The 26,857-nt window shown below is 46.6% G+C and overlaps 1 protein-coding gene across 1 annotated transcript in view; it reads right to left on the bottom strand.

The window, feature by feature from the left end:
* Positions 1 to 26,857, bottom strand: part of LOC310993826 (scavenger receptor cysteine-rich type 1 protein M130-like) — a gene marked incomplete at its 3' end in the record, with an annotated part of 32,491 nt that overhangs the window by 2,546 nt on the left and 3,088 nt on the right. Inside the window, exons 2-5 of the mRNA XM_083982306.1 lie at positions 3,462 to 3,494; positions 2,653 to 2,937; positions 1,245 to 1,559; positions 865 to 1,155 (exon numbers count right to left, since the gene is read on the bottom strand). Coding sequence (XP_083838432.1) covers positions 865 to 1,155; positions 1,245 to 1,559; positions 2,653 to 2,752 — 706 coding nt within the window. The 5' untranslated portion in view covers positions 2,753 to 2,937; positions 3,462 to 3,494. The remainder of the gene's footprint in view (positions 1 to 864; positions 1,156 to 1,244; positions 1,560 to 2,652; positions 2,938 to 3,461; positions 3,495 to 26,857) is intronic.

Here is a 26,857-nt window from a genome sequence, read left to right as displayed (position 1 = left end):
CCACTTTTCCCCTAATGAAATAAAATATTTTAAATAAAACAAATCCACTTTTTCTAAATGGGATAGCTACTTGACCCTCATTCTGCTTCACATGTGACGGGAGCGTGCGCACATGCTGACAGGCGACAGAGTGAAGAGATCAGCTGTCTGGGCTCCCTGCAGTCTAGGTGATGGTGCTGTTGATGACGAGTCCGGCTCCGCAAAAAGGGCAAAACCATCGGCAAAACAGGTGGATGCAATGGTTGCATTCTTCGTAGAGGACCGTGGACATGCACGGAAGAAAAAAAAAAAGAAAGAAACCGAATGCATGCTGCCTCGTCCGCTCGTGCCGACAGCAGCGTTAACAAACCACAACAAAAGCACCTGTAGCCCCCCCCCCCCGCCCGCCCGCATATCTGCTGCTGCTGTTAAAAAAAAAAAGGGCCGACAATTCGACAAAAAGTCGACACATGGGCCTCGATAATCGATTTTCCAAATCCTGTGTTGTTCCCATCCCTACTATATATGTTATATAACGTTATCCACCACTCCATGGCGGAGTTAGGATTAGCTCACAATCACCAGGTGTGTAAACATGAAAATACAATTTTGTGTAATTATATAATAGTTTGCATAACCCATATATATATATATATATATATATATATATATAACATCTTATGAGACATCTTGTTGATCAGCTGAATGGCATCAAACTATAGAAGTTGATTTGTTGACTAAAGACGTTGCGATATTAAATGTCTTGTTTTCAGACCTTCATTCACTCACATACAAAAAGAACATGTCACTAAACGTTTCTGCACCACAACAAAGGAAGGAGACACTAAACCTGACTGTCACTGGTGATGTCACTGAAGGACTTACCTGAACAGGTGATCTCCACGGTGAAGGGAGAGGAAGCTGAAACTGAATATGAACACTCCCACAGGGTAGATCCAGACTGAACACAGTCAGTGTCGATCCTCCACACAGACCTCTCTGAGGACTCCTCTCTTTCTCTTATTGAAACAGCAGAGCCACAGTCCAGATCTCTACAGGCTACAGATGCTGCCTTCAGGTTCCAGTAGAAGCTGCTGTACACTGGTCTCCACTCTCCTTGTTTCAGCTGCAGTTCACCTGCACAGCGACTGGCTCCTCCCACCAACCTGACAGGCTCTGAACACAGAGAAGAGAGTGAAGAGTAAAAGAAGTGAGTTTAATTAAAACAGAAATGAAGCAAATCCAACCTGTAGCTCCACTTGTACCTGAGCAGGTGAGTCCAACAGCTTTGCCAGGTGAGCAGCTGGTTCTAGTTGAGCCTGAGCTTCTACAGTCCAGGAGAGCTGACTCGTTGCCTCCACACTGGAACTCTTTGGTCCACATTGGAGCCTCCGCTGCTCCATAGAGCGCCCCCTGGAGGACTGAAGGAGCCCCACAGCCAAGCTCCCTACAGACCACCTCTGCATCCTGCTGGTCAAAGTCATCTTCACACACTGAGGACCACCACTGGTCAGACTGGTTGGACTTGACCTCCAGTCTGCCTGAACACACACTGGTCCCATTCACCAGCCTGACAGAGTCTGCAGAGAGAGACACAACATAGACAGGACAGATTATGAACTGCTGATGTTTGTATCAAAAGAGTTCATATATCATGAAATATTAGAAAACAACACGGTGACGACAAGGTTGGCAGTAGAATCAGACTCCTCTAAATGAAATCGACAACGATTTAGGGTCTACCATATATATATATATATATATATGTATGTATATATATATAGTATATATAGGCTCTGACCTCCCTCAAGCGAGCCCCTATAATGTGGACATAACACGGATACATAATATTTGTTTAAACCGATTGAATGAGGACCAATAAAACACAAAGGAGAATGGAACAAGGAACATTGCTGATCTCTCCTACAGAGGGAATACAGGCTCATTAAAGAGGACCTAAGCAAGATTTTTCCCATGGCTATGCTACATTTTTACTGTACCTTTATTAAAAAGCTCCAGAGTAATTGTGATAGTTAAATACATGACTTGTAACTTGTTACGAGTGAGAATGTAGTTTCTTTGCCTTCCACCTGGCGTCTCATGGCTGAAAACCAATCTTGCAACATCAGTGTACCTGGCCACCGCCCCGGTGTCCCGCTCTCGTCTCTGCGGCACCGCGATGCAAACGCTCTGTAAACCGCAATCTTTTGTTTATGGCAGTTAAGACTACACAAACATACACGTCATAACATTGTATATGTTATATAACGGTATCCACCTCTTCATGGATCGATTTTTCGCCGGCTTCATAAAAAAAAATGCACATGGCCAGGCGGCGGGTTAGCAAAACAGGGGAAAAGTGACCAGACTTGTAGACTAGTTCCTCTTTAGGAGTAGCTCACAATCACCAGGTAAGTAAACATACTTATATAATCGTTTGCATAACCCCTGTTAAATAAAACATCTTATGAAACATCTTGTTGATCAGCTGAATGGCATCAAAGTATGGAAGTAGATTTGTTGACTAAAGACGTTGCGATATTAAATGTCTTGTTTTCAGACCTTCACTCACTCACATACAAAAAGAACAAAGTCACGAAACGTTTCTGCACCACAACAAAGGAAGGAGACACTAAACCTGACTGTCACTGGTGATGTCACTGAAGGACTTACCTGAACAGGTGATCTCCACGGTGGAGGAAGAGGAAGTTGAATATGAACACTCCCTCAGGGTAGATCCAGACTGAACACAGCCAGGGTTGATGTCCCACATATCCCTCCATGAGGACTCCTCTCTTCTTCTTGTTGAAACAGCAGAGCCACAGTCCAGCTCTCTACAGGCTACAGATGATGCCTTCAGGTTCCAGAACCTGCTGCTGGCCACTGGTCTCCACTCTCCTTGTCTCACCTGCAGTTCACCTGCACAGCGACTGGCTCCTCCCACCAACCTGACAGACTCTGAACACAGAGAAGAGAGTGAAGAGTTAAAGAAGTGAGTTTAATTAAAACAGAAGTGAAGCAAATCCAACCTGTAGCTCCACTTCTGTCTTGTGGTAGCATGAAGAATTACACTGGTATAAAACATTAGGGAGAAAACAAAACCTTGATGTGCTGATGGAGCAAACCCTTCCATCTGTTGGAGATGTTCACACAGTAAATGGAGATTTGTTAGTGGTTGTTCCTCTTCCATAAGCAGCAAACAGACCAGACTCAGATGATCTGGAGGCTCAGCAAGTCAGTAATGTGTCTCTCAAAATCACTCTATTGCAGGACCTTCAGTAACCCTTGTAAACTATCCTTACTACTTTTTCACTCCTTGAACTAAATGTACAGTAAATGAGATGATCTGTGACCATGGAGGAGAAGGACCATCAGCCGATGATCAGTGGACAGTGAAATCATGCAGTCATGCTCATGTCAGTGTTGACACCACACTCATCCATCCACCAGCACCTTCATGTGTCCTCATCCTCTCTGTTTACCTGTGGAGCTGTGGCTTCCTTCAGCCCAGAGTCCTGAGGAGAAAACCAGAAAGGAAACATCGGTGAGATCTGCGAAGACAGCGACGTCACTAAGAAGCAGAAACAGTCGCACCATCAAACAGAAACAGGTCAGGAACAATGAAATGAATCCCCATCATATCCATCACAGCAGCATCAGCTCCCACAATCCTCCCAAAACAGGCCCCTGTTTTGTGAATGGAATAGCTCCGGGTGGGCCGATAAGGTAACGCTGAGCGGCTGGTATGGGAGGAGCAAATGATAATTCGTCCAATCACCTTGATACCTGTCAGTCATGATGAGTGGCGGTTGGAGCCCAGGTCAGGGCAGGCTGTTAGGTAAGTGTTGATATGGAGCCGCTGTCCGTGGTGCTTAAAGGTGTACAGAAATGGCCGTTTGTCCTGTTTGTCGCGCTGAGTTGTTACGAGCTGCAACACGAGTTTACCTGAGTAAGGAACACGAATTGATTGGTCGTTATCGAGCGGGCGGGATATTCAAAGCTTGGGGCGAGACCGAGCTCCGTGTGTGTGTGTCTCAGACGTTTGAATGACGGATGACGGATCCAATATAAGTGGCTGATGAATCGTGAGCAGGCTGACGTATAATCCGTGCGCCTGCATTATCCAATGCGAAAAAAAATACCACACTTTCACAACGGATCTACTCAAAAATATAATTTTGCACAAAGTTTGGCCTGCATCGTCTGATAGATGAGTTATTACACTAATTTTATGAGTGGAATCAAATTCATTTTTCTTTTCTGTACACCTTTAAAGGCCCCATGGCATGAAAAATGTGATTTTTGTTATTTTTTCATGCTTGGGGAGGTCTCTGGGCCACGTATAAACTGCCCCATGCATCAAACTGGTCATAAACGGAGAAACACACACCGCCCATTTGTAGGAACTGTCTCTTTAAGACGAGCAGATAGCACTTCCTCCTTTCTGTGATGTCACACACAAGGTAACTCCGCCCACCGTGACCAGTTGTTTTCTTTCAATTTTTATGAATGCAGCTTAGGTTTCAGTTACTTGCCTGTGATTGGCCCGACCACATGCCACTCAAAATCAGTCAGCCAATCAGAGGAGAGGTTCTCATTCTCTCTTCTGATTGGCCAAATGACCTGTGGCTGCTAGAGCTCCAGAAAGAGGCAACAGAAAGGGGCAGTAGAAACGATATTGAGCAGATCACAGGTAGCTACTCAAAACCAATGATACATCTTGTTAGGGAAATAAACCCAGAGAAAAGTGCACAGCATGGGGCCTTTAAACGATGGTTTGCAGTGAGAGAACTGATACCTAGTCAGTACCAAGTCGACATGTAAAAAATACGCCAGTACCTGCATTTTTTCTCGGCGAACAGTGTCGATCGCTGTCGGGACTGACACGGAAAGAATAAGCACGTGAGTCTGAGCAGCGCGTGGTCTCCGTGCGGCTGCAGTCGAGCTCGCGGCCGGACCTCGAGCCTCCAACTGCTCAGTGTGCGCCACAAGTTTGAGCTCATGTAAACATGACGACGTGTCGTGTGTCTTTCTCCCCTCAGTTGTCATGATGGAAATGTGGCATACAAAGCCAATATCCCTACATTATTATTATGATTTACATGGTTAATATAATTTACATACAGTACACCTCATGCTCAGAGTGTGTTAATAATTGTCTGTGTGTTTATGGTGAGAAAAAAATGGTTTATTGTCTGAAAAATGTAGTTCCCTAGCAGTCTGCACTGCAGTACCTAACTCCGACCAGCAGAGGGCACGTTCACTACACGGTGTGTTCAGGAATAAGGAAGTCACGCGTGTATCTGTTCAGTGAATGAGAACACACACTTGAGTCTGAAGTTAATATGTGTGTGTGGCGAACTGTGATGATAAAATACATATTTTTGCTCTTTGCAGGTAAGAAGGGAGCGTTAGAGATGTGTAACGAGTGGGTGAATGTGTTATGTGCTGGTTTATTATCCCGTTCGGACGTTATGTATTGTTGTTTATAGACGTTACTCAGCCAATGTACCGTACGGAAAACGGCTAGCCTGTAGTTAGCACTGGTTTGCTTAGCTACCGCGAGCAACAGGAAAACTATGAGCCGGTCAGCCCGGACTGCTCGTGTAGTTCATAAATAAATACATAAATAGGTTAAAATAGATACATGATTGATTTGACAATGTTTAGACATGATTGATACTGTGTGGTTGCTAAATAAGTTGATATATTGAATGTACATGATGAAACTGGTCAAGAACAGTGATACAACAGTCACATGATTTATTGTTTTGATGTTGGTACAGATGTTCATGATTTTTCTGTTCAATGAATGAGAACACACACTTGAGTCTGAAGTAATATGTGTGTGTGGCGAACTGTGATGATAAAATACATATTTTTGCTCTTTGCAGAACAAAAATAAAGACATTCAAATTAAATGTGTAGTGGAGGGTAGCTTCACTCTGCACCACGCTACATATTTTGGTAGCAGAGGATGGTTCATTCAGCCCACGGCCCAGTCGCATAGAAGCATAGACGGACAGAGCAGAGGAGGACCATGGAGAAAGAAAGGGACGAAGTAAGCAGGATACTGCTGACGCTGGAGGAGAAGGAGCTCATTACCCTGTGTGAGCATCTGAAGTGTAACACACCTGTTGGGGGGTTTGCCAGCAAAACAAGACGCTCCCTCATCAGGTTGGTGGAGACGACTTTAGATGAAATCGAGGAGGGTGAAGAGTCCGAGTCGTATCAGCAGTGTCTGCAGAATATACTGTCCTACCTGGTCCCTCTGAAGCCAGCACCGGAGGAAACTGAGGCTGAGATTGTAGTTCCAGAGACAAGTGAGTTAGAGAAGTTGAAAATACAGTACCAGAAGTTACGGCAGCAGATGGCAGAGGAAATCGGGGCGTTGGAGGAAAAGATCCAGCAGAAGACACAAGCAGCAGGAGGAGACACTGCGCCTGCCATCGCGACTGCAAAGGATGAGGACACAAGGACTGTCACCACAGCACCAACCAGACTGCCCGAGGTGACGCTGAGGCGGGAGTTCCGGATCATTGGACAGATTGGTGAAGTTGGGCAGAAGGAAAAATTGTCCTACACAAGCCTCATCAACCAGATCGAGTCTGGACAGCGGAAAGGACATGGAGAAGCGGAGATCATTGGAGCAGTCACACGTGCGGTGAGCCCAGGTCTTCATCTGCGGGAGATGTTGGAAATAAAGCGAGAGCTGACGCTGCACACCCTCAAGACCATACTCAAGGGTCACTACAAAGTGGACTCCTCCTCTGACTTACTGCATCGCCTGATGAACATGACACAAGATCCAAAAGAGTCAGCACAGAATTTCTTATTCAGAGCAATAGAACTGAAAGAGAAGTTAATGAGAAAATCTAGTGATGAGGATGCAGGTGAGGAAGGTGAGCAGTTTAGTCCAGAGCTAATTCAGAGAAAATTTCTCCGCTCCATAGAAACTGGTCTTTACAGTGATGCGGTTAAGTTCCAGCTCAAGCCGTATCTCAATAACCGTACTGTCACAGATGAGGTGTTAATTGAGCGAATCAGTGAGGCTGCAAACTTAGAACAGGAGAGACAGCTAAAACTGAGAAAGACAGTCATAAACAAGCCCCCAAAAGTCAGTGAAGTGCAGGCAGAGGTGTATCCACCTGACGCCTCAGCGACAGCAGTTGACACTGTTACTTACCGTGAAGCAGGGGGAAAGAGTAAGAAAAGTCAGGGACCCAAAACAGAGACAGACCCTGTAGAAGCGCTCAAAGCTGAGGTTCTAGAAATTAAAAAGTTGATGTTACAGACAGTGGAGGCCACACAAGCTAGAGCGACAGAGAAAACGTTCACACCCAGCCGTAGTCAGCCCAGGGGTTGTAGGGCGTGTCAGGAAGCTCAGATAGGTGACTCCTGTAGACATTGCTTTAAGTGTGGGCAAGAGGGGCATCTCTCCAGAGGATGTCGACGGACCAGAGAGCAGCAGGGAAACGGGACCGGGCTGCCGAGCCGGGACCCTCGGTAGCCCGTGAATCATCCAGTCTCAACATGCAGCAACCTGTTCCCCCTCCAGCACCGCCTCACATCTCATCAGTCAACTACCTCCCACCACGACGCAAGGAAAGACTCATCAAGTTGATCGCAAAGAGACACACTGTCCATTGCACACTGGACACGGTTCCAGTAGTAGCATTATGGGACTCAGGCGCTCAGGCGACCATCATTAATGAAGAGTGGAGAAAGCTGCACTTACCACACAGCACGGTGCGACCTCTCAGTGAACTGTTAGGCTCAGACATTTTATTGGGAGTGGCAGCCAACCAGACTGAGATCCCCTTCATGGGCTGGGTGGAGGTAGAGTTTAGACTAGGGAAAGAATCTGCTTTGACAAAGCCACTTCTCGTCCCTATTTTAGTGTCAAGTGACCCACACGTAGCAGCAGAGCCCATAATTGGCTACAATGTGATAGAAGAAATAACAGGAGAGGGTAGTCAGACAACAAAGACAGAGACCATCCATACTGTGTGTCAAGCCTTCCAGATAACAGTCAAGACAGCACAAGCAGTACTTCAGCTTATCCATGCCCCTGTTAGTGAGGAAGATGTAGGAATTATACACACAGGAAAAAGAACACTTACCCTAGGCGCTGAACAGGTCACCACAGTGTATGTTAATGTCAACACTGGGGCTCAGTATCAGGGCCAAGACCTGCTTCTAGTCCCAAGTGAAGAGCCGACATTGCCAGAGGGGGTAGTGATAGAGGAGGGACTAGTCAGTGTCCCCAGTAACAGGTCAGGTTACGTGCCAGTCCCCATCGCCAACACCAACAAACACAGTGTAACCCTGGCCCAGCGCACTGTTTTTGGTCACCTGCAAACAGTCAAAACTGCCTATGCAGCCAGTGTTGAGCAGATGAACAGAGGAGAGGGATTAAAGCCACCAACTAGCACAGCATCATCCCCAGGCGGTGACAACTCAAAGAAACATAAACCTACCTGGTGGGACCCTCCGGTCGACCTCAGTCACCTGAATGAGGAGCAAAGGAGGATCACAAAGCAGCTGCTGAGAGAGGAGTGTCACGCGTTCGCGTACGATGATGATGACATCGGCTCAATCCCCTCACTGAAACTCCACATCACCCTGCATGACACCACCCCAGTAAGAAAAACGTACATGGCAGTCCCAAAGCCATTACACCAGGAGGTGAAAGAGTATATCCAGGACCTGTTGAATCGGGGCTGGATTACTCCTTCACGCTCTCCGTACGCCTCACCGGTCGTGTGCGTACGAAAGAAGGATGGGACTTTAAGACTGTGTTGTGACTACAGAGAGCTGAACAAAAAGTCAGTCCCTGATCGTCACCCCATACCCAGAATCCAGGACATACTGGACTCCCTCACTGGCAGCTCCTGGTTCTCCGTCCTGGACCAGGGGAAGGCTTATCACCAGGGGTTCCTGGACAAGGAAAGCCAGCCCCTGACCGCTTTCATAACCCCCTGGGGCCTGTACCAGTGGCTCCGAATCCCATTCGGGTTGAGTGCAGCGCCCGCAGAATTTCAGAGGAATATGGAAGACTGTTTACGTGGTTTGAGAGATGTCATGTGTCAACCGTATCTGGACGACAATCTGGTCCATAGCCCAAGCTTTGAGGACCACATTGAGCACCTGAGAACTGTGTTGCAGAGATATCAGGAGCACGGGGTTAAGCTCAGCCCCCGCAAGTGTGAGGTGTTGAAGAGGAAGGTGAGATTTCTGGGACGGCTGGTGTCGGGACAAGGCTACACTATGGACCCATCTGAGGTGGCCCCAGTCCAAGCCTTAAAGGAGAAAGCGCCAACAACAGTGGGAGAGCTGAGAAGAGTAATGGGATTCCTCTCATACTACCGAACATACATCCCAAACTTCTCCAGAATAGCCCAGCCTCTCTACCAGCTGCTCTCAACACCACCTGATCAAATGAAAAGAGAGAAGGTCAGGGCCACAACCAGGAAGAAAGGTAACCTCCCACCTAACACTCCTATACAGTGGACAGATAACCACCAAAAGACATTGAACTCTCTGTTATGGCCCTCGGCCATGTTGTGTTGCTGCTGTGTGTCTCTCTGTTTCATCTCCCCTCCATAGGTTCTCTGTCTGTGTCCCGCCTACCTCGTCAGGGGGATCAACTCCACCTGCAGCTGGGTCTATAAAGAGTGGGCCTTTCCAAGATGGCGGCCTCTTCCTCCCTCCTGGATGGCTGGTGCCACCCAGGCACCTCAGCGTTGTTTTGATTGTGTTCTGTTAGCCTTTTGTTACTTTATGATTATTGATTACTGATCTACCCTTAACCTTGTGTTTCGTTAATAAATTTATGGTTAATTGACCTGGGCGCTGTGTGGTCTTCCCTCCTTTGTTATGCTCTTGAACGAGCTGGGCATAACAAGTGGGGGCTCGTCCAATTTTGAACTTGGGTGTGTCAGTGTATGGCACCTGTGTAGCAGTGAGGTTGGGAGGATCACAGTGGCTTGGGTTTGTGAGTGTAGTGTAAGGCTGTGGTGGTTTTTTCTGGTGACCTGCATTCAAGGAGAATGGTGGCTAAGTTAACTCTGTGTGGCTGCGGGGAGCGGGTGATTGGAGCAGTTGTGTCCCTCAGTAGGCTGTAGTGGCAGTTTCCTCACAAGGAGGGGTTGCTTTGTTTGTTTTTTTGCAGGGCTGTTTTTTGTTTTTGTGTGTTGTCCGTGCGGTTAGCAGCAGTGGTCTCGGGAGCACCCCGAAGTATTGGCTGGGACAAGTTGTCTCCCCAATACAGACGGTTTGAAGGTGCATAAATACCCGCCGCCAGTACGCACATGAAGACTAGGGCGCAGTTAGTCAGCTTCAGTTAGGCAGTTAGGAGGGTGCGCTCCTTGGTCACTCTGTCTCTCTGTGGCTGTTATTGAGTGGCTAGCTCTGTTCTCTGTTGGATGAGGTGCATGAAGTTTGGACTGGTTGTTGTTGTGGTTTAGGTTGGCAGTTAACATGGAGACTTCGCACAGTAATCCACTGGTTTCTGAGTTCCTCCAGCGACCATCGCGTAGCACTTTAGCTCAGTTTGCCAAATCGGATCTGGTTGACTTGGCCGTACATTTGGGTTGGTCTGGCGCAAAAGGGGTGCCAAAAAAGGCTAAGCTACGGGTCATTGTGGAGGGGCTCGCTGTGTCTGCTGCTCTGTTGGAGGTGGCTCAGGCGCCAGGTGTTGGGGAGGGGGGTTGGACATTTGAACAGTGCCTGCAGCTGGAGAGGGAGAGGTTCCAGTTTGAGTTGGAGCAGGAGAAGCTGAGGGCTGAAGCAGCATTGGCAAAAGAAAGGGTCAAAGTGGAACGGCTGAGGTTGCAGTTGGGAGATGGGAGTGAAAGGCCTACAGGACCTCGTCAGGGCTTTGATGTTTCTGAAGGGTTGCGGTTGTTGCCAAAATTTGATGAGAAGGACCCCGACACATTTTTTGCATTGTTCGAACGCGTGGCAGGCGTTAGGGGGTGGTCGGATGCCCACCAGACCTTGATGCTGCAGTGTGTCTTCACGGGTAAGGCCCAGAGAGCTTTCTCTGCCCTAAGTTCTGTTGACAGCGCCAGTTATGCTAAGGTTAAAGCGGCAGTCCTTAAAGCATATGAACTCGTGCCGGAAGCTTATAGGCAGAGGTTTCGCAACTGGAAGAGAAGAGACCAGCAGACCCATGTTGAGTTTGTTCAGGATATTTCAACTCATTTCAGTCGGTGGTGCTCGGCCTCCAGTGTAGAGTCGTTTGAGGGTTTATGTGACTTGGTTGTGTTGGAACAGTTCAAGATTTCGTTGCCTGCCCAGCTGGCCACTTATGTAACTGAAAAGAAAGTTAAAACAGCAGCCGCAGCGGCAGTGTTGGCTGATGAATATGTTTTAACACATGGCGGTGGCTCAAATGGTGGCCAGGGCTTTAGAGAGGGGCAACGGAGGGAGAGTTTTAGGCCTAGGGCTGACAGGCCTGCAGTGGTTCATGAGGGTTTGCAGGCTGCTGTCAGACATGTTCCAGGAACGGATGGGAAGTTTGATCCCAGCAGGACGTGTCATGTCTGTAGGAACAGGGGACACTGGAAAGGGGAGTGTCCACTTAGTAAAACAGGTCAGAAATCAGCAGTTGCCAGTGTGTATGTGAAACCAGCTGGCCTGGTGGCCTCTGTGCGTCGTGCTGAGGAGTCTGTTCATCCCCCACCTGTGTTGTCTAAACATGTGGGTGAGTTGTATGCACCTTTCATTTCCGATGGTCTTGTGTCTTTGGGTGGACAGGGGAAGGTACCTGTTAAGATTCTGCGGGACTCCGGAGCTAGTCAGAGTCTTATTTTGAGTAGTGTTCTGCCATTTTCAGCCCGTACAGCTACTGGTGGGAACACCCCTGTACTGGGTGTTGGGATGGTTACACTCTTGGTTCCTGTGCATCGTTTCCATCTTGACTCTGATTTGGTGTGTGGTGAAGTTGACATGGCCGTCCGTCCCCAGCTGCCAATTCAAGGGGTTGATGTCATCTTGGGCAATGATTTGGCAGGGTCAAGGATCTGGAAGGATGGTCCACCCTGTGTGTATGTAAGTTCAGTCTTGCAGGTGCCTAAAGAACCTGAAGGAGGTGCTGAAGGGGGCCCTACAGTGTCGTCATATTGTGTTGTGACCCGGGCTAGGAGTAAGGCTCTAGCAGAACAGCTGGAGTTTTCTGAACAGGCCCAGTCTTCTCAGGCAGGTCTCTCTGAGAGACAGGAGTTGTGCAAGTTTTTTTCCATGCCTTTGCCTGTGTTTTCAAGGGAGGAGTGTGTCAAGGAACAGGCTGTGGATCCTACGGCGAGTCCTGCATTTGCGATGGTTGGTCCAGAGAGTGAAGACAAGGGGGACTCCGGTGGTTATTTTCTCAGTGATGGCTTACTGTTGAGGAAGTGGGCTCGAGTGGTAAGTGGGGTGCAGGTGGATAGTGTGGTTCCGGTTGTGGTTCCTTCCCGGTTCAGAGAGGTGGTGTTGAGAACTTCACATGATGGTGTGGCAGGCCATCTTGGTGTGAAGAAAACCTATGACAAAGTGCTCCGCCATTTTTTCTGGCCTCGGTTAAAAAGGGATGTTGCTGAATATTGTAAAACCTGTAAGACATGTCAGTTAACAGGAAAGCCCAACCAGAAGCTGAAGCCAGCTCCCCTGTACCCAATTCCGGTGGTGGAGACACCTTTCGAATATCTGTTGCTTGACTGCGTGGGCCCGCTTCCAAAAAGTAAGGTGGGTAACCAGTACTTGTTGACAATAATGTGTAAGAGTACACGTTATCCTGCTGCTTTTCCACTACGTTCTATAAAGACTAAGCCAGTTTTGAAAGCTCTGACTGCTTTTATTTCAACTTTTGGTGTTCCTAAGGTAGTGCAGACAGACCAGGGCAGTAATTTTATGTCCCGGACTTTTTCCCAGGTGTTAAAACAGCTGAGGATTGAACATCATGTGTCTAGTGCCTATCATCCAGAGTCTCAGGGTGTTCTGGAACGTTTTCATCAAACGTTGAAATCTATGTTGCGTTTCTACTGTACTGAGCTTTCACAGGATTGGGAAGAAGGCCTGCCATGGTTGTTGTTGGCGGTAAGGGAGGTGTCACAGACTAGTACTGGTTTCAGTCCAAATGAACTTGTGTTCGGACACTCTGTCCGGGGCCCATTAGCGGTTCTGGGGGTTGATTTGGAACTTAATGAGCCACCTGAAAATGTTTTGGATTATGTGAATGATTTTCGTCGTCGATTGCACATTGCTTGTGCTACTGCTCATAAGAATCTTGGTGGAGCTCAAAAGAAAATGAAACAAGATTTTGACCAAAGGGCTGAGGCCCGGCTGTTTGAGCCAGGGGACCAGGTTCTGGCTTTGTTACCTGTGGTTGGTTCACCATTTCAGGCCAGATTTAGTGGGCCCTACACCGTGAAGAGCAGGATGTCTGACAGGGACTACTTGATTGTCACACCTGACAGGAGAAAGAAAGTGCAATGGTGTCATGTGAACTTGTTGAAATCTTTTTTGTCTTCCTCTGCTGTTAAGGGCGGTGACACGCTTCCTGTGGGTGATGGCGTTAAGTCTGTGGCTGCAGTTGGTGCTGGGCCTGCAGATGATTTTGACGTTCCCTCTGAGCCCATTCTGACTGGAAAACTTAAGAACTCTGAGTATTTGAACTGTCTTCCCAGTCAAGTTAGTTACCTGTCAGATGCCCAGCAGGACGACCTGGTGAAATTGCTTCTGTCTCATGTGTCTCTTTTTTCAGATGTACCATCCCGCACGAACATGATTGAGCACGATATAGAGGTGGGAGATGCTCCGCCTGTGAGGCAGCGGGCTTACAGGCTCCCGGTGGAAAAGCGTGGGCGTATGGAGAAGGAGGTTGAGTATTTGCTGCAAAACGGGTTAGCAGAGCCATCATGCTCAGGCTGGTCCTCTCCATGTCTGTTGGTGGATAAGGCCGATGGGTCAGACAGGTTTTGCACAGATTTCAGACGGGTCAATGCAGTCACCAAGCCTGACTGTTATCCCCTTCCTCGCATTGAGGACTGCATTGATCAGGTGGGTGGGGCAAAATTTGTGACTAAACTGGACCTGTTGAAAGGTTATTGGCAGGTGCCATTGTCAGCCGGGGCCAAGGAAATGTCATCATTTATTACTCCGTGGGGCTTGTTTTCTTATTCTGTGATGCCATTTGGTCTTCGAAATGCCCCTGCAACCTTTCAGCGTCTCATGAACAGGGTGTTGGCGGGGTTGGCAGGGTGTTCAGCTTATTTGGATGATGTTGTGATTTTCAGTGAGACGTGGGACTCCCATGTGCAGCGTTTGGGTGCAGTGCTTGACCGGTTAGCCCAGGCTAATTTGACGGTTAATTTAGCAAAATGCGAGTTCGCTAAGGCGACAGTAACCTATCTGGGTAAGGTGGTTGGTCAGGGTGAGGTTCGGCCAGTGCAGGCTAAGGTGGAGGCCATCCTCAAGTATCCAGTGCCAGCGTCCAAAAAGGACCTGATGCGGTTTCTTGGGTTGGTGGGGTTTTACCGCAGTTTTTGTCCCAACTTTTCAACTGTGGTGGCGCCGTTGACCAGCCTACTTAAGAAAAACACTCCTTTCGACTGGACCTCCAGCTGTCATGCTGCATTTGAGTGTGTGAAAAGTTTGATATGCTCTGCTCCTGTCCTGTCTGCTCCAGTCTTCCACAAACCGTTCAAAATCCAGGTGGATGCGAGCGACGTTGGTGCTGGGGCCGTGCTCCTGCAAGAAGGGGAGGGGGGAGTTGACCATCCTGTGTGCTACTTTTCACGTAAGTTTAATCGTCATCAACTGAATTATTCAGTCATTGAAAAGGAGACTCTAGCCTTGATTTGGTCCTTGAAGTTTTTTGAAGTGTATGTTGGGCCGTCTTTGCCTGTAACTGTGTACACAGACCATAATCCCTTAACGTTTTTGAACAGCATGTATAATGCCAATAGTAGGCTTATGAGGTGGCTGCTGTTCTTGCAGCCTTATACATTGAATGTACATCACATTAAGGGTAAAGATAATGTTCTGGCTGACGCACTTTCCCGTGCGCCCTGTGGACTCTACACAAGACCTTATTAGTGGGTCTTGTGTTTTATGGGGGGGGGTGTTATGGCCCTCGGCCATGTTGTGTTGCTGCTGTGTGTCTCTCTGTTTCATCTCCCCTCCATAGGTTCTCTGTCTGTGTCCCGCCTACCTCGTCAGGGGGATCAACTCCACCTGCAGCTGGGTCTATAAAGAGTGGGCCTTTCCAAGATGGCGGCCTCTTCCTCCCTCCTGGATGGCTGGTGCCACCCAGGCACCTCAGCGTTGTTTTGATTGTGTTCTGTTAGCCTTTTGTTACTTTATGATTATTGATTACTGATCTACCCTTAACCTTGTGTTTCGTTAATAAATTTATGGTTAATTGACCTGGCCGCTGTGTGGTCTTCCCTCCTTTGTTATGCTCTTGAACGAGCTGGGCATAACATCTCTCATAGACAAGCTGATAGAGCCTCCCATTCTGGGGTACCCAGACATGACTCAACCATTCGTCCTCCACACAGACGCATCCCAGGAGGGATTGGGAGCCGTGCTCTATCAGAGACAGGATGGTAAGATGGTAGTTATAGGCTATGGGTCCAGGACTCTAACACCACCTGAGAAGAACTATCACATGCACTCGGGAAAATTAGAGTTTTTAGCACTAAAATGGGCGATATGTGAACGTTTTCGGGATTATCTTTATCATGCCCCACACTTTGTGGTATATACAGATAACAATCCCTTAACCTATATCCTCTCAACAGCTAAGCTTAACGCTACGGGTCATAGGTGGGTGGGTGAGTTATCCGAGTTTGACTTTTCCATTAAGTATAGGCCGGGAAAAAGCAACGCAGATGCGGATGGCCTATCCCGCATGCCATTAGACATAAATGCGTTCATGACACAGTGTACAGAGGAGGTGGGTCAGGAAGTGTTCAGTGCAGCAGTGCAGGGAGTCAGTGTGCAGGGAGACACTCCCCCAGTCTGGGTAGCAACAGTCCACATAGAAACACTAGACTTAGTGAGAGATGCAAGTGCACACCCGCGAACCAAGTCCCTGACACCAGAACAGATACGAGACAGTCAGGAAAGAGATCCGGTCATAGGCCAAGTTCTGCATTATAAGAGGAACAATCAGCACCCATCCAGGAGAGCTCTTAAAGCAGAACCGGCGGACGTCAGAGTATTAATGAGACAGTGGGCAAAGTTGTATGTCAATGAGGATGGAATTCTCTTTAGGAAAGCAGGAGATAAACAACAGCTTATCCTCCCAAAAGAGCATCATCAAACAGTCTTCCACGAGCTTCACAGAGAAATGGGACATCTCGGGGTCGAGAGAACTTTGAACCTGATTCAAGATCGATTCTATTGGGCCCGTATGTACTCTGACATAGAACACTTTGCCACACAAGAGTGTGAGTGTTTCAAGGCAAAGCGACCTCACAAAGCAACCAGGGCTCCCATGACAACCATTGTCACAACACGCCCAGGTGAGCTCGTATGCATTGACTTTTTACACTTAGAGACATGCAAACAGGGGTTTGAGTACATTCTTATTGTGATCGATCATTTCACTGGTTTCGCCCAAGCCTACGCCACGAAAAATAAGTCTGCCAAAACTGTTGTTGACAAACTATTCAATGACTTTGCACTCCGCGTCGGATTCCCAGAGAATTCACCACGACATGGGGCGAGAGTTTGACAACCAGCTGATGGACCAACTACAGAGGAGCTGTGACGTACGGGGATCCCACACAACATGTTACCACCCCCAAGGCAACGGGAAGTGTGAGCGAAGGCTGATTGGAAGAGCTCATTGACAAAACTGGTGCACGCGTACAACTGCACCCGCAGTGGGGTCACAGGGTTCTCTCCCTACTATTTGCTCTACGGAAGATCACCTCGCTTGCCTGTAGATCTGCTTTTCAACCTACAGCCCAGAGAGGCAAAAGAGACTTACACTGAGTATGTACAGAACTGGCAAAACCGAATGCGACAAGCCTATGAGATCGCCTCTAAAACAGCGGCCCGAGAAGCTCTACGAGGAAAGAAAGGCTACGACAAAAGAGCACATGGAGCCGACCTACAGCCTGGTGGACGGGTGCTTGTGCGTAACCTGTCAGAGAGGGGCGGCCCTGGTAAGCTGCGGTCCTATTGGGAAACTAAAGTGCATGTGGTGGTGAAGAGGAGGAGCAGTGACAGCCCGGTGTATGAAGTAGCACCAGAGGGAGGAGGTAAGAGCCGCGTGTTGCACAGAAACCTCCTACTCCCATGTGACAGTCTGCCCTTGGGGAAACCGGAACCTGCCCCTGCCACACAAGAGAGGAAAATACGGACACGGACAAGAACAAGACAACGACAAATCAACGAATCAGAGGAGAACTCAGACAGTGAAAGCAGTGATGAAGTGGAGCTGGTGTGCCGTTTCCCAGACGACCAAGAACTAAGTCAGAGAGCTGCAGACTTGAATCCAGAGGCAGAGCCATTCGCACCTAGCCAGGCTAGCGCCGCCTACTGGTTCCGGCAAATTTCATTTGCCTCAAACATGTAGTCAGGACACTAGCAATGCGTTTCGGTTTGCTCCGTCCGCCAGAGCGGACGGACCAATCAGCGAACAGACGGGTAAGTGAAGGCGATGACGTTGAACTCAAGCGCTCAAGATTAACCTATGAGCTTAACCGGTGTATAGCACACGTGACCACCAAGCAGCAGCGATTAGTTGAAGCAAATGTAAGCAACCGCCTCCCGGAAGCAAACGAATCCCTATGGCTCGTGTTCAGACCGCTATATGAAATGTAATGAAGTAAGCGGCTGATGGATCAGGCTAATTCGCACCAGCTCTGATGATGCAAGATGGAGCACCAGATCTGGAAGATGCAACGGTTGCTCAAGAGGAGACAGAGACTGACGACAGAGGCATCGCAGCTGATGGAGACGGTGAGAACGACGCAGAGCCTGGGGAAGGTCTACAAGAGTCATCAGAGGAAGATGATCCTGATCCTGACCCTCCTCCAGTGACCAGCTACCCGCAGCGACACAGGCACCGTCCCCGAATGCTGACCTACAACGCCTTGGGTGAGCCGACGTGGGTGGAAGCAGGTGCCGAGTGTACTGTTTTGATTGTGTGGGCTCACAATGACGACACCGTTTACTTGAAGAAGCAGGTAGTTTACTTTCGGACTGGTCTCACAGACAGGTTACAACCATGGATCTCCTGGGAACATCCACAAACAATGTCCCTCTCTTAAACTACTCACTGGCCTAAAACGCCCCCTGCTGTCTGGAGGTTGAAACAACATTCACTAAGCAAATATGCATTTGCTGTTATCATTACATCTTCCCTTTTTTGATTCAAAATAGAGTATTCTACTTTTGTAAACATAACCTCTCCCAGTTCAACATAAAGGACTTTTACTTCCTTGAACATTACTTAATTTTCTGTTCCTTCAAACATTAACATATTTCAATTATAACCGTAATACCTCAGGTCTGCATTTATATCAGGAATAAAGATACACAAAAACTAATGATATAACCTGTTTTGACTTGTTAAGCTACACTCTGTCAACTTAAATGTAATAACACAAATAGCTTGCATTAGCTTTGGTCTGTACACAACTGTACCATCACTTAAAGGGATATAACGTCATTTTAACCTTACGATCAACATATAAACACATTTAAATCTGTTCAATGAGTCTCTCAGGTGGCTTCACATTTCTTGATGATTTTCTTAGTGTTTGTTCATGCATGTGGGCAGGTGCCTCGGGTGACTGAGCCAAGAGTGTGTGTTGAGGTTGATCAGCAGCCTCAAGCCTCTGTTCTTCTGGTGCAGGTCCCATGAGAAGATCCCTGCGATTTCGTCTCAGTAGAACACCATCTTCTGTCTGAATAGTGTATGACCTTGGTTGAACTTCACTTAGAACATTCGCTTTCTGCGCCCATGTGTTTGTTTTGTCTTTAAACCTCACTTGGTCCCCAGCATGCAGTTCAGGTAGGTTTTTTGTTCCTCTGTCATAATAGAACTTCTGCTTTGCTTTCTGCTGCTCCTTGAACTTCTTCACACTGTTTCCTTCTTTTGTTTTAAGCAGATCAGTCTGGATGGGCAGGTTTGACCTCAGGCGTCGTCCCATAAGGAGCTGAGCAGGTGACACACCACACTCAAGTGGAGTTGTGCGGTATACCAGCAGGCTCTGGTAGAAGTCCGTGTCACTATCTCGTGCCTTGCCCATCAGCCTCTTCACCGTCTGCACTGACTTCTCCACTAACCCGTTAGACTGTGGGTAGTGAGGACTTGATGTTGTGTGAATAAAGTCCCATTCTGTGGCAAACTGTCTGAACTTCATGTTGGCAAATTGTGGTCCATTGTCAGTGAACACTTCACTTGGCACACCGTGTCTTGAGAATATGGCTTTCATAGATGTAATCAAAGTCTCTGCTGTTGTAGTGTGCAACCTACATACCTCTGGATACAGTGAAAAATAGTCTGTGACCACTATGTAGTCCTTTCCTCCAGAAACAAAGAGATCAGCACCCACCTTCTGATAAGGTCGGTCTGGCACAGGATGTGGTTTAAGTGGCTCTGCAGGATTGCTTGCTTGATATTTCAGGCATGTTGAGCAGTTAGACACCTCGTTTGTCACATCCTGATTGATCCGCGGCCAATACATCACCTCACGTGCTCTCTTTTTGCATTTTTCAATGCCAAGATGCCCTGCGTGTATCTTCTTGAGCATGTCTCCTCGCAGACTCTTGGGAATGACTATTTTACTTCCTTTGTAGATGACACCTTCCACAACTGACAGCTCTGCTCTGCAGTTCCAGTACTCTTGAATGACAGGTGAGCAGTCTTGCTTACAGTTGGGCCATCCATCTATGATTGTTTTGCCAAGTGTCACTAATGTGTAATCTTTAGTTGTCTCACTTTTTATGAGCTCCATTTTCCCATCTGCAACAGGCAGTGCACTTGTGATCATGTCCACGTATGCTTTAACATCATCATCCATTTTAGTGTTCGCCGGCTCTTTTGGGTCAACAGCTCTGGATAAAGTGTCGGCTGTGTACATCAGCTTACCAGGAGTGTACATCACGTTGAGTGTGTATCGTTGCAGCCGGATCATCATTCTTTGGATTCTCAGTGGACAGTCATTGAGTGGCTTCTGGAACAATGCAATCAGTGGTTTATGGTCAGTCTCAGCACTTATTGCTTGCCCTGACACAAACTGATGGAATCTCTCACAGGCATATGTTATACTGAGCAACTCTTTTTCAATTTGCGCATATCTTGTCTCTGCGTCTGTCATGGATAGCGATGCATATGCAACAGGTTGCCAGTCATCATACTGCTGCATAAGAACAGCTCCAAGTCCACTCTGTGATGCATCTGATGAGATCTTAATAGGTCTCACAGGGTCATAAAACTTCAGAACAGGCTCTTCTGTAAGCAGCTTTTTCAAGTCACACCATGATTTCTCATGTTCATGGTCCCACTCCCACTCTATCTTCTTTTCAGTCAGCTGTCGTAGCGGCGCCATCTTTTCAGAGAGATTGGGTATGAATTTTCCCATATAGTTGATCATGCCATTAAACCTCTGTACATCCTTTTTGCATTGTGGCCTTGGCATATTTTCAATCGCTGACACTTTTCTGGGATCGGGTCTGACGCCTTCACTGCTCAGGATGTCTCCCACAAATGTCAGTTCCTTGACTCCAAGCTGGCATTTCTCTTTATTCAGCTTCAGGTTCGCTTTTCTTGTTGCCTCAAGAACCTTTCTCAGTCTCATGTCATGTTCAGCTTTTGTGGTCCCCCACACGATGATGTCATCCATTGATGTGTCGACTCCGTCCAAATGTTCATAAATCATATGTACTGTCTTGTGATACACCTCTGGTGCTGAAGCAATTCCGAATGGCAGTCGCCGGAATCTGTATCTGCCAAATGGACTGTTGAATGTGCACAGCTTTGAGCTTGCGTTGTCCAGCTTTAGCTGCCAAAATCCAGATGATGCATCAAGTTTACTGAAGTATTTCGCATTTGCAAACTGTGACATTATTTCTTCTCTTGTAGGCAGTTTGAAATGTTCTCTCTTGATTGCCCTATTCAGATCTCTCGGATCCATGCACACTCTGGGTTTTCCATTCTTTTTCTCCACAATAACAAGAGAACTCACCCACTCTGTTGGTTCATCGATCTTTTCTATCACCTCCAGGTTCTCCATCCTGTCCAACTCATCCTTGAGCGGCTTTTGAAGAGCAAATGGAACTTTACGGCACGGATGAATGACTGGTGGCACACTTTTATCTACTCTTATTGTGTGTTCTCCGGAAAGACAGCCAAGACCCTGGAACAGGTCACTATATTCTTTCATCAAATCATCATAGTCCATATCATCATCAGTTTCCACAACAAGCACTCTCTTAACTAGGTTCAGTCTCTCACATGCATTTAAACCTAGTATGGGCTGCACATTCTTTGGCACCACAATGAATGCAAGTGTATGTTCTTTGTCCTTATGTGTCACTTTAACCACACATTTTCCTTTCACAGGTATTTCTGTTCCTGAGTATCCACTTACTTTCACTTTGGTTGCATGTATTTTGGGTCTGGGTCTGATTTTCTTGAACTCCGCTTCTGAAATGACGTTCGCTTGAGCTCCGGTGTCGAGCTTGACCTGCATGTGCGTGTCATTAATTTTCAGTGTCACCATCCAATCCTTTTTCCCCATGTTGTTTTCTGTCACAGCATCGATGTAGAATTCCTCTGCGTCATCTTCATCCACAGTATGTACTTTGCTGTGTGTCGGGGCTTGACTTTTGCAGCACCGAGCATAGTGGTTATTTTTATTACAGTTGTTGCATATTTTGCCATATGCTGGACACTTTTTAGGTGGATGCTGTGTGCCACACCTACCACAAGTCTTTTCTTTACTGTCTCTGTTAGCTGGTGATGACTTCAATCGTTGTTTAATTTCAGAGGCAGCACTCTTCTTATTGACTCTGTGTGTGTTCTTGTTCACAGCATCTACCTTGCAGCTGTCACTGAACAGTTCTTTAGCTTGTACTTTCACAGCCTCAGTTGCTCTGCACAGTTTCAATGCTTTTTCCAGGTCGAGATTTTCTTCTCTCAGTAGTCTCTCTCTTAAAGCATTATCTGGAATTCCGCACACAAGTCTGTCCTTTATCAAAGAGTCTGTTAGTCCTCCAAATTCACATGTCTTACTTCTGTTCCGCAGCTCTACTACATACTGATCGATCGTCTCCCCTGTCTTCTGTACACATGTGAAGAATCTGTGCCTCTCAAATGTCACATTTCTTTTAGGTATGCAGTAAGCCTCAAACATCTCTATTATTTTATCCAGTTTCATTCCGTCTCCATCAGCAAACGTGAAGTTATTATATACTTCCAATGCGTCCTCACCCACTACGTGCAAAAACACTGACGCTCGCTTTTTGTCACTTGCCTCATCGAGTCCAATTGCCGATAGGTACAAAGCAAAGCGTTGGCTAAATCTTCTCCAATTTTCAGCCACATTTCCAGTCAGCTGAAGGACGGGTGGTGGATGCAAGCCTTCCATGTTGTCGTCGCTATGTCCTCTTTTTTCTCACGGTGAGTTAGCAACACAAAGTTCACTGCTGCGCTGATGCGTCGGTACTATTAGCTAGGTTGCTAAGTGCTAGCATGCCTCCGTAGCTTGTCCTTATTGTTTATGTTTACGTCCGTTACCTCTCTCCAAGTCCATCTTCTGACACCATGTACTGTTTTGATTGTGTGGGCTCACAATGACGACACCGTTTACTTGAAGAAGCAGGTAGTTTACTTTCGGACTGGTCTCACAGACAGGTTACAACCATGGATCTCCTGGGAACATCCACAAACAATGTCCCTCTCTTAAACTACTCACTGGCCTAAAACGCCCCCTGCTGTCTGGAGGTTGAAACAACATTCACTAAGCAAATATGCATTTGCTGTTATCATTACACCGAGAGCCTGAATGTCGTGAGTATGTCCCCAGCCTGCAACCCACCGGTCATGTGGCGACCGTGGGCATCACTAGACATTGAGGTAACAGGTTGAACTCGCATGACTCTAACTCAGAGAAAATGGACTCTGAAAAGAATGGTGAAATTCTATGGACTGTGAAGAAGAGACAATTCCAGGAGAACATAATTGAACTGATACTGTACAAACGAAGAGACTGGTAACAGACTAAAAGAACTGAGGCCGATATGAGTTCTGTTACATTTGAGAGTTGATCTGATTTTGGGGTCCAGAGTACAGTAACTGATGTTTAATGGTATAGGTCTAAATGGATCAGATACTTTTGATAAATGGGTACTAATTGAATTGCATGTCAAGTGCCACTTTAAAATAAGTAATACCATGTTTTCAGTGAGCAAATTCAATGTGTTGTAGAAAGGTACACTGAGTATCTGAAATGTCTGGAGACATTTATTATTGGGGGTGAGAGTGTGGCATACAGAGCCAATATCCCTACATTATTATTATGATTTACATGGTTAATATAATTTACATACAGTACAGCTCATGCTCAGAGTGTGTTAATAATTGTCTGTGTGTTTATGGTGAGAAAAAAATGGTTTATTGTCTGAAAAATGTAGTTCCCTAGCAGTCTGCACTGCAGTACCTAACTCCGACCAGCAGAGGGCACGTTCGCTACACGGTGTGTTCAGGAATAAGGAAGTCACGCGTTAATCTGTTCAGTGAACGAGAACACACACTTGAGTCTGAAGCATAGACTGTAAAAAGAATGGACGTAGCGTCCGTGACGTTACCCATTGGTTTTGGGGAGTCGTTTTTGTGACTCAAATATGGCGGCCTGAACAGCGCCATGTTGGATTGGCCGGCCGAGAACCCGCCCACTGGCCTCGAAGCAGCTGTCCACGGAGCTGCTCGGACCTGTCACTCAACGTTTCCGCGCCCTAATTGGCCAGAATTTTAACCTAATAACAGTAAAACTGTAGAGTTAAAAAAAAATCCACCCCCCTCAGAGTGTGTGCGGGGGTAGAAACTATCGATTGAGACGAAAAAACGTTCTGACACCAGGCTTTTAACATGTTTACTGAGGATGTAAAGTCGGCGATTTTAACATGGGGGTCTATGGGGAATGCTCCCTTCTGACACCAGCCCCCAGAGGAATTCGAGGGGATTGCAGTTTTTTGAACGCGGAAGTGAGCTTCACTTCTCAGACCCACAACTGCCCCCTTGGTCTGAAGTTAATATGTGTGTGTGGCGAACTGTGATGATAAAATACATATTTTTGCTCTTTGCAGGTAAGAAGGGAGCGTTAGAGATGTGTAACGAGTGGGTGAATGTGTTAGGTGCTGGTTTATTATCCCGTTCGGACGTTATGTATTGTTGTTTAGACGTTACTCAGCCAATGTACCGTACGGAAAACGGCTAGCCTGTAGTTAGCACTGGTTGCGTAGCTACCGCGAGCAACAGGAAAACTATGAGCCGGTCAGCCCGGACTGCTCGTGTAGTTCATAAATAAATACATAAATAGGTTAAAATAGATACATGATTGATTTGACAATGTTTAGACATGATTGATACTGTGTGGTTGCTAAATAAGTTGATATATTGAATGTACATGATGAAACTGGTCAAGAACAGTGATACAACAGTCACATGATTTATTGTTTTGATGTTGGTACAGATGTTCATGATTTTTCTGTTCAGTGAATGAGAACACACACTTGAGTCTGAAGTAATATGTGTGTGTGGCGAACTGTGATGATAAAATACATATTTTTGCTCTTTGCAGAACAAAAATAAAGACATTCAAATTAAATGTGTAGTGGAGGGTAGCTTCACTCTGCACCACGCTACAGAAACATGACGCTCTGACAGTGGTGCAGCGTGTGAACCATAATGATGTTACAATTGGACATGTTCTGGGATGTTATGTACTTTGTTTTTATACTTCAATGACGTCATGTATGTTTTGAGATATCATGTGTTCCAATTTAGTACTTGAACGCACATAACCTGATGTGTGTGAACATGAAGCCAGATAGTGTGACTCTAGCCTGATAACCCAGGACATAATGTAACTGCTGAGTTCTCTTAGTCTGTCAGTTAGGTCTGTTGCATTAGATACACGTCTGAACAACAACACACACGTCATGTTGCTTATCACATTCTGAGAACATCCAACCTCTGTACGGGGCAGGCCCAGCCCAAGAAGATAAATGTGACCCATTTCCTGAAATCTGGACTCACTCCTAACCGAGATCCTGCGAGAGCTCTGTCACTTTGAGTCCAGCGCTGATGTACTTTATCTGTGACCTGAGTAAACACTACTACTTTTGTACGAAAGACTTCTCTGGTTTGTTCTTGGGCTTCCAATACAAAGAATCGGGACTAACAGTATGGACCAGAGAAAATACAAACGTATGTGAACGTAGGCTAATCATTCTGCATACATATTACTCATGATGCAGTACACAAATTACAAGTATTTCTTGTCTATACATTATGGGCCGGATTTACTAAAGGTTTGCGTGTATTAAAACGTGTGCAAACGTGATTGCACGCGCAAACACATGTGCAACCTGATCTACTAACCGGACGCACCGAGGATTGCGTCCATCACACGGGCAGAATAGCACGTGCGATCCATTTAGCGTGTTTGCCTTGATGAATATGTAAATATGGGCGTTTCAGCCAGAACGTGCAAAATACTGGGAGGAGTAGATGCAAAGAGATTTATTTAGCGCGTGCAATGTGATTTACCAAACCAGGAAGAGATTGCTGTGGCTGTTTTTGCGTCTTTATTCACCACGTCTGAAAACCATGTACTAACTGATACAACTTTGCCAAAACGTATGCGTTTATTGATTTGATACCTGTCAGAGCCCCATGATCTTACATCTCTGCATTTCCTCACGTCTGGGTAATTCTGTAACAGTTTTTCAGCCGTGTTAAAAGTCATTTACGCGCCGTTACGCACGGGGCACGTCTGTCCTGCAGTGCGCTCCTCTCCTCTCCTCTCCTCTCCAGTACCTGCCTGCTCAGCTCCAGCTCTCTGTCCACTCTCTCCATGGCGGAAACGATTATGACGCGCAAAACCCTCATTTACATATTGCGGTTTGCACGTGTTTTCATTTAGCGGGTTACTCTTAGTAGATCACCTGTTTTGCGTGCACTAACCAAACAAGCAATATTATAGCGGGCGCAAACAATAAAGCGCCCGCTATCTGGGATCTTAGTAAATCCGGCCCTATGTTTAGCTGTACTGTCTTTCTAAGATAAAATTAGTGTTTGTCCATTTTTCAGAACATTGTACTATTGTTTTCCATACTTTAGCCAACTAGCCAAAGTTCTGATTGCATGCAGACTGATTATGTGCATGTAATCTTGTCCATACTTAACTTATTCCACACTATTCCTCTACTTTGTTGTATATTGTATATCGTTTAGTAGTGGTGTTATTAAGAGCTTTGTGTGTTTGTATGTACATCAACGGTGCTAGTTGGCAAAATATCCGCGCGCAGATAGTGGGCCGGTCTGGACCAAGTCCAAGTCCAGGGCCAAATGTTTATCCCAGTCCACCCCTGGCAAGATCTATTCCTAAAGTAAAAGCCCAATTTTACCTTAAGTTTAGAAACTAAGCTTGAAATATACTTGAAAGTTAGACGTTAATCAACATGGAAACCCAGATACTTATAGGACGAGACCAGCTCAATGGCTGTACCTTGACAGGTTAAAACGGGAAGATTTTTTGACTGCACAATAGCCCTGGAAAACATCATAACCTTCGTCTTCTTACGCACACAGATTGAGATACACATTTGCAAATAATAAAGTAACAATAATACATCCACACATTTC

This window comes from Trachurus trachurus (genome assembly GCF_905171665.1).
Source record: "Trachurus trachurus genome assembly, chromosome: 11".
In the NCBI taxonomy this organism is placed as follows: domain Eukaryota; kingdom Metazoa; phylum Chordata; class Actinopteri; order Carangiformes; family Carangidae; genus Trachurus; species Trachurus trachurus.
This window is presented reverse-complemented; position numbering and strand designations above follow the sequence as displayed.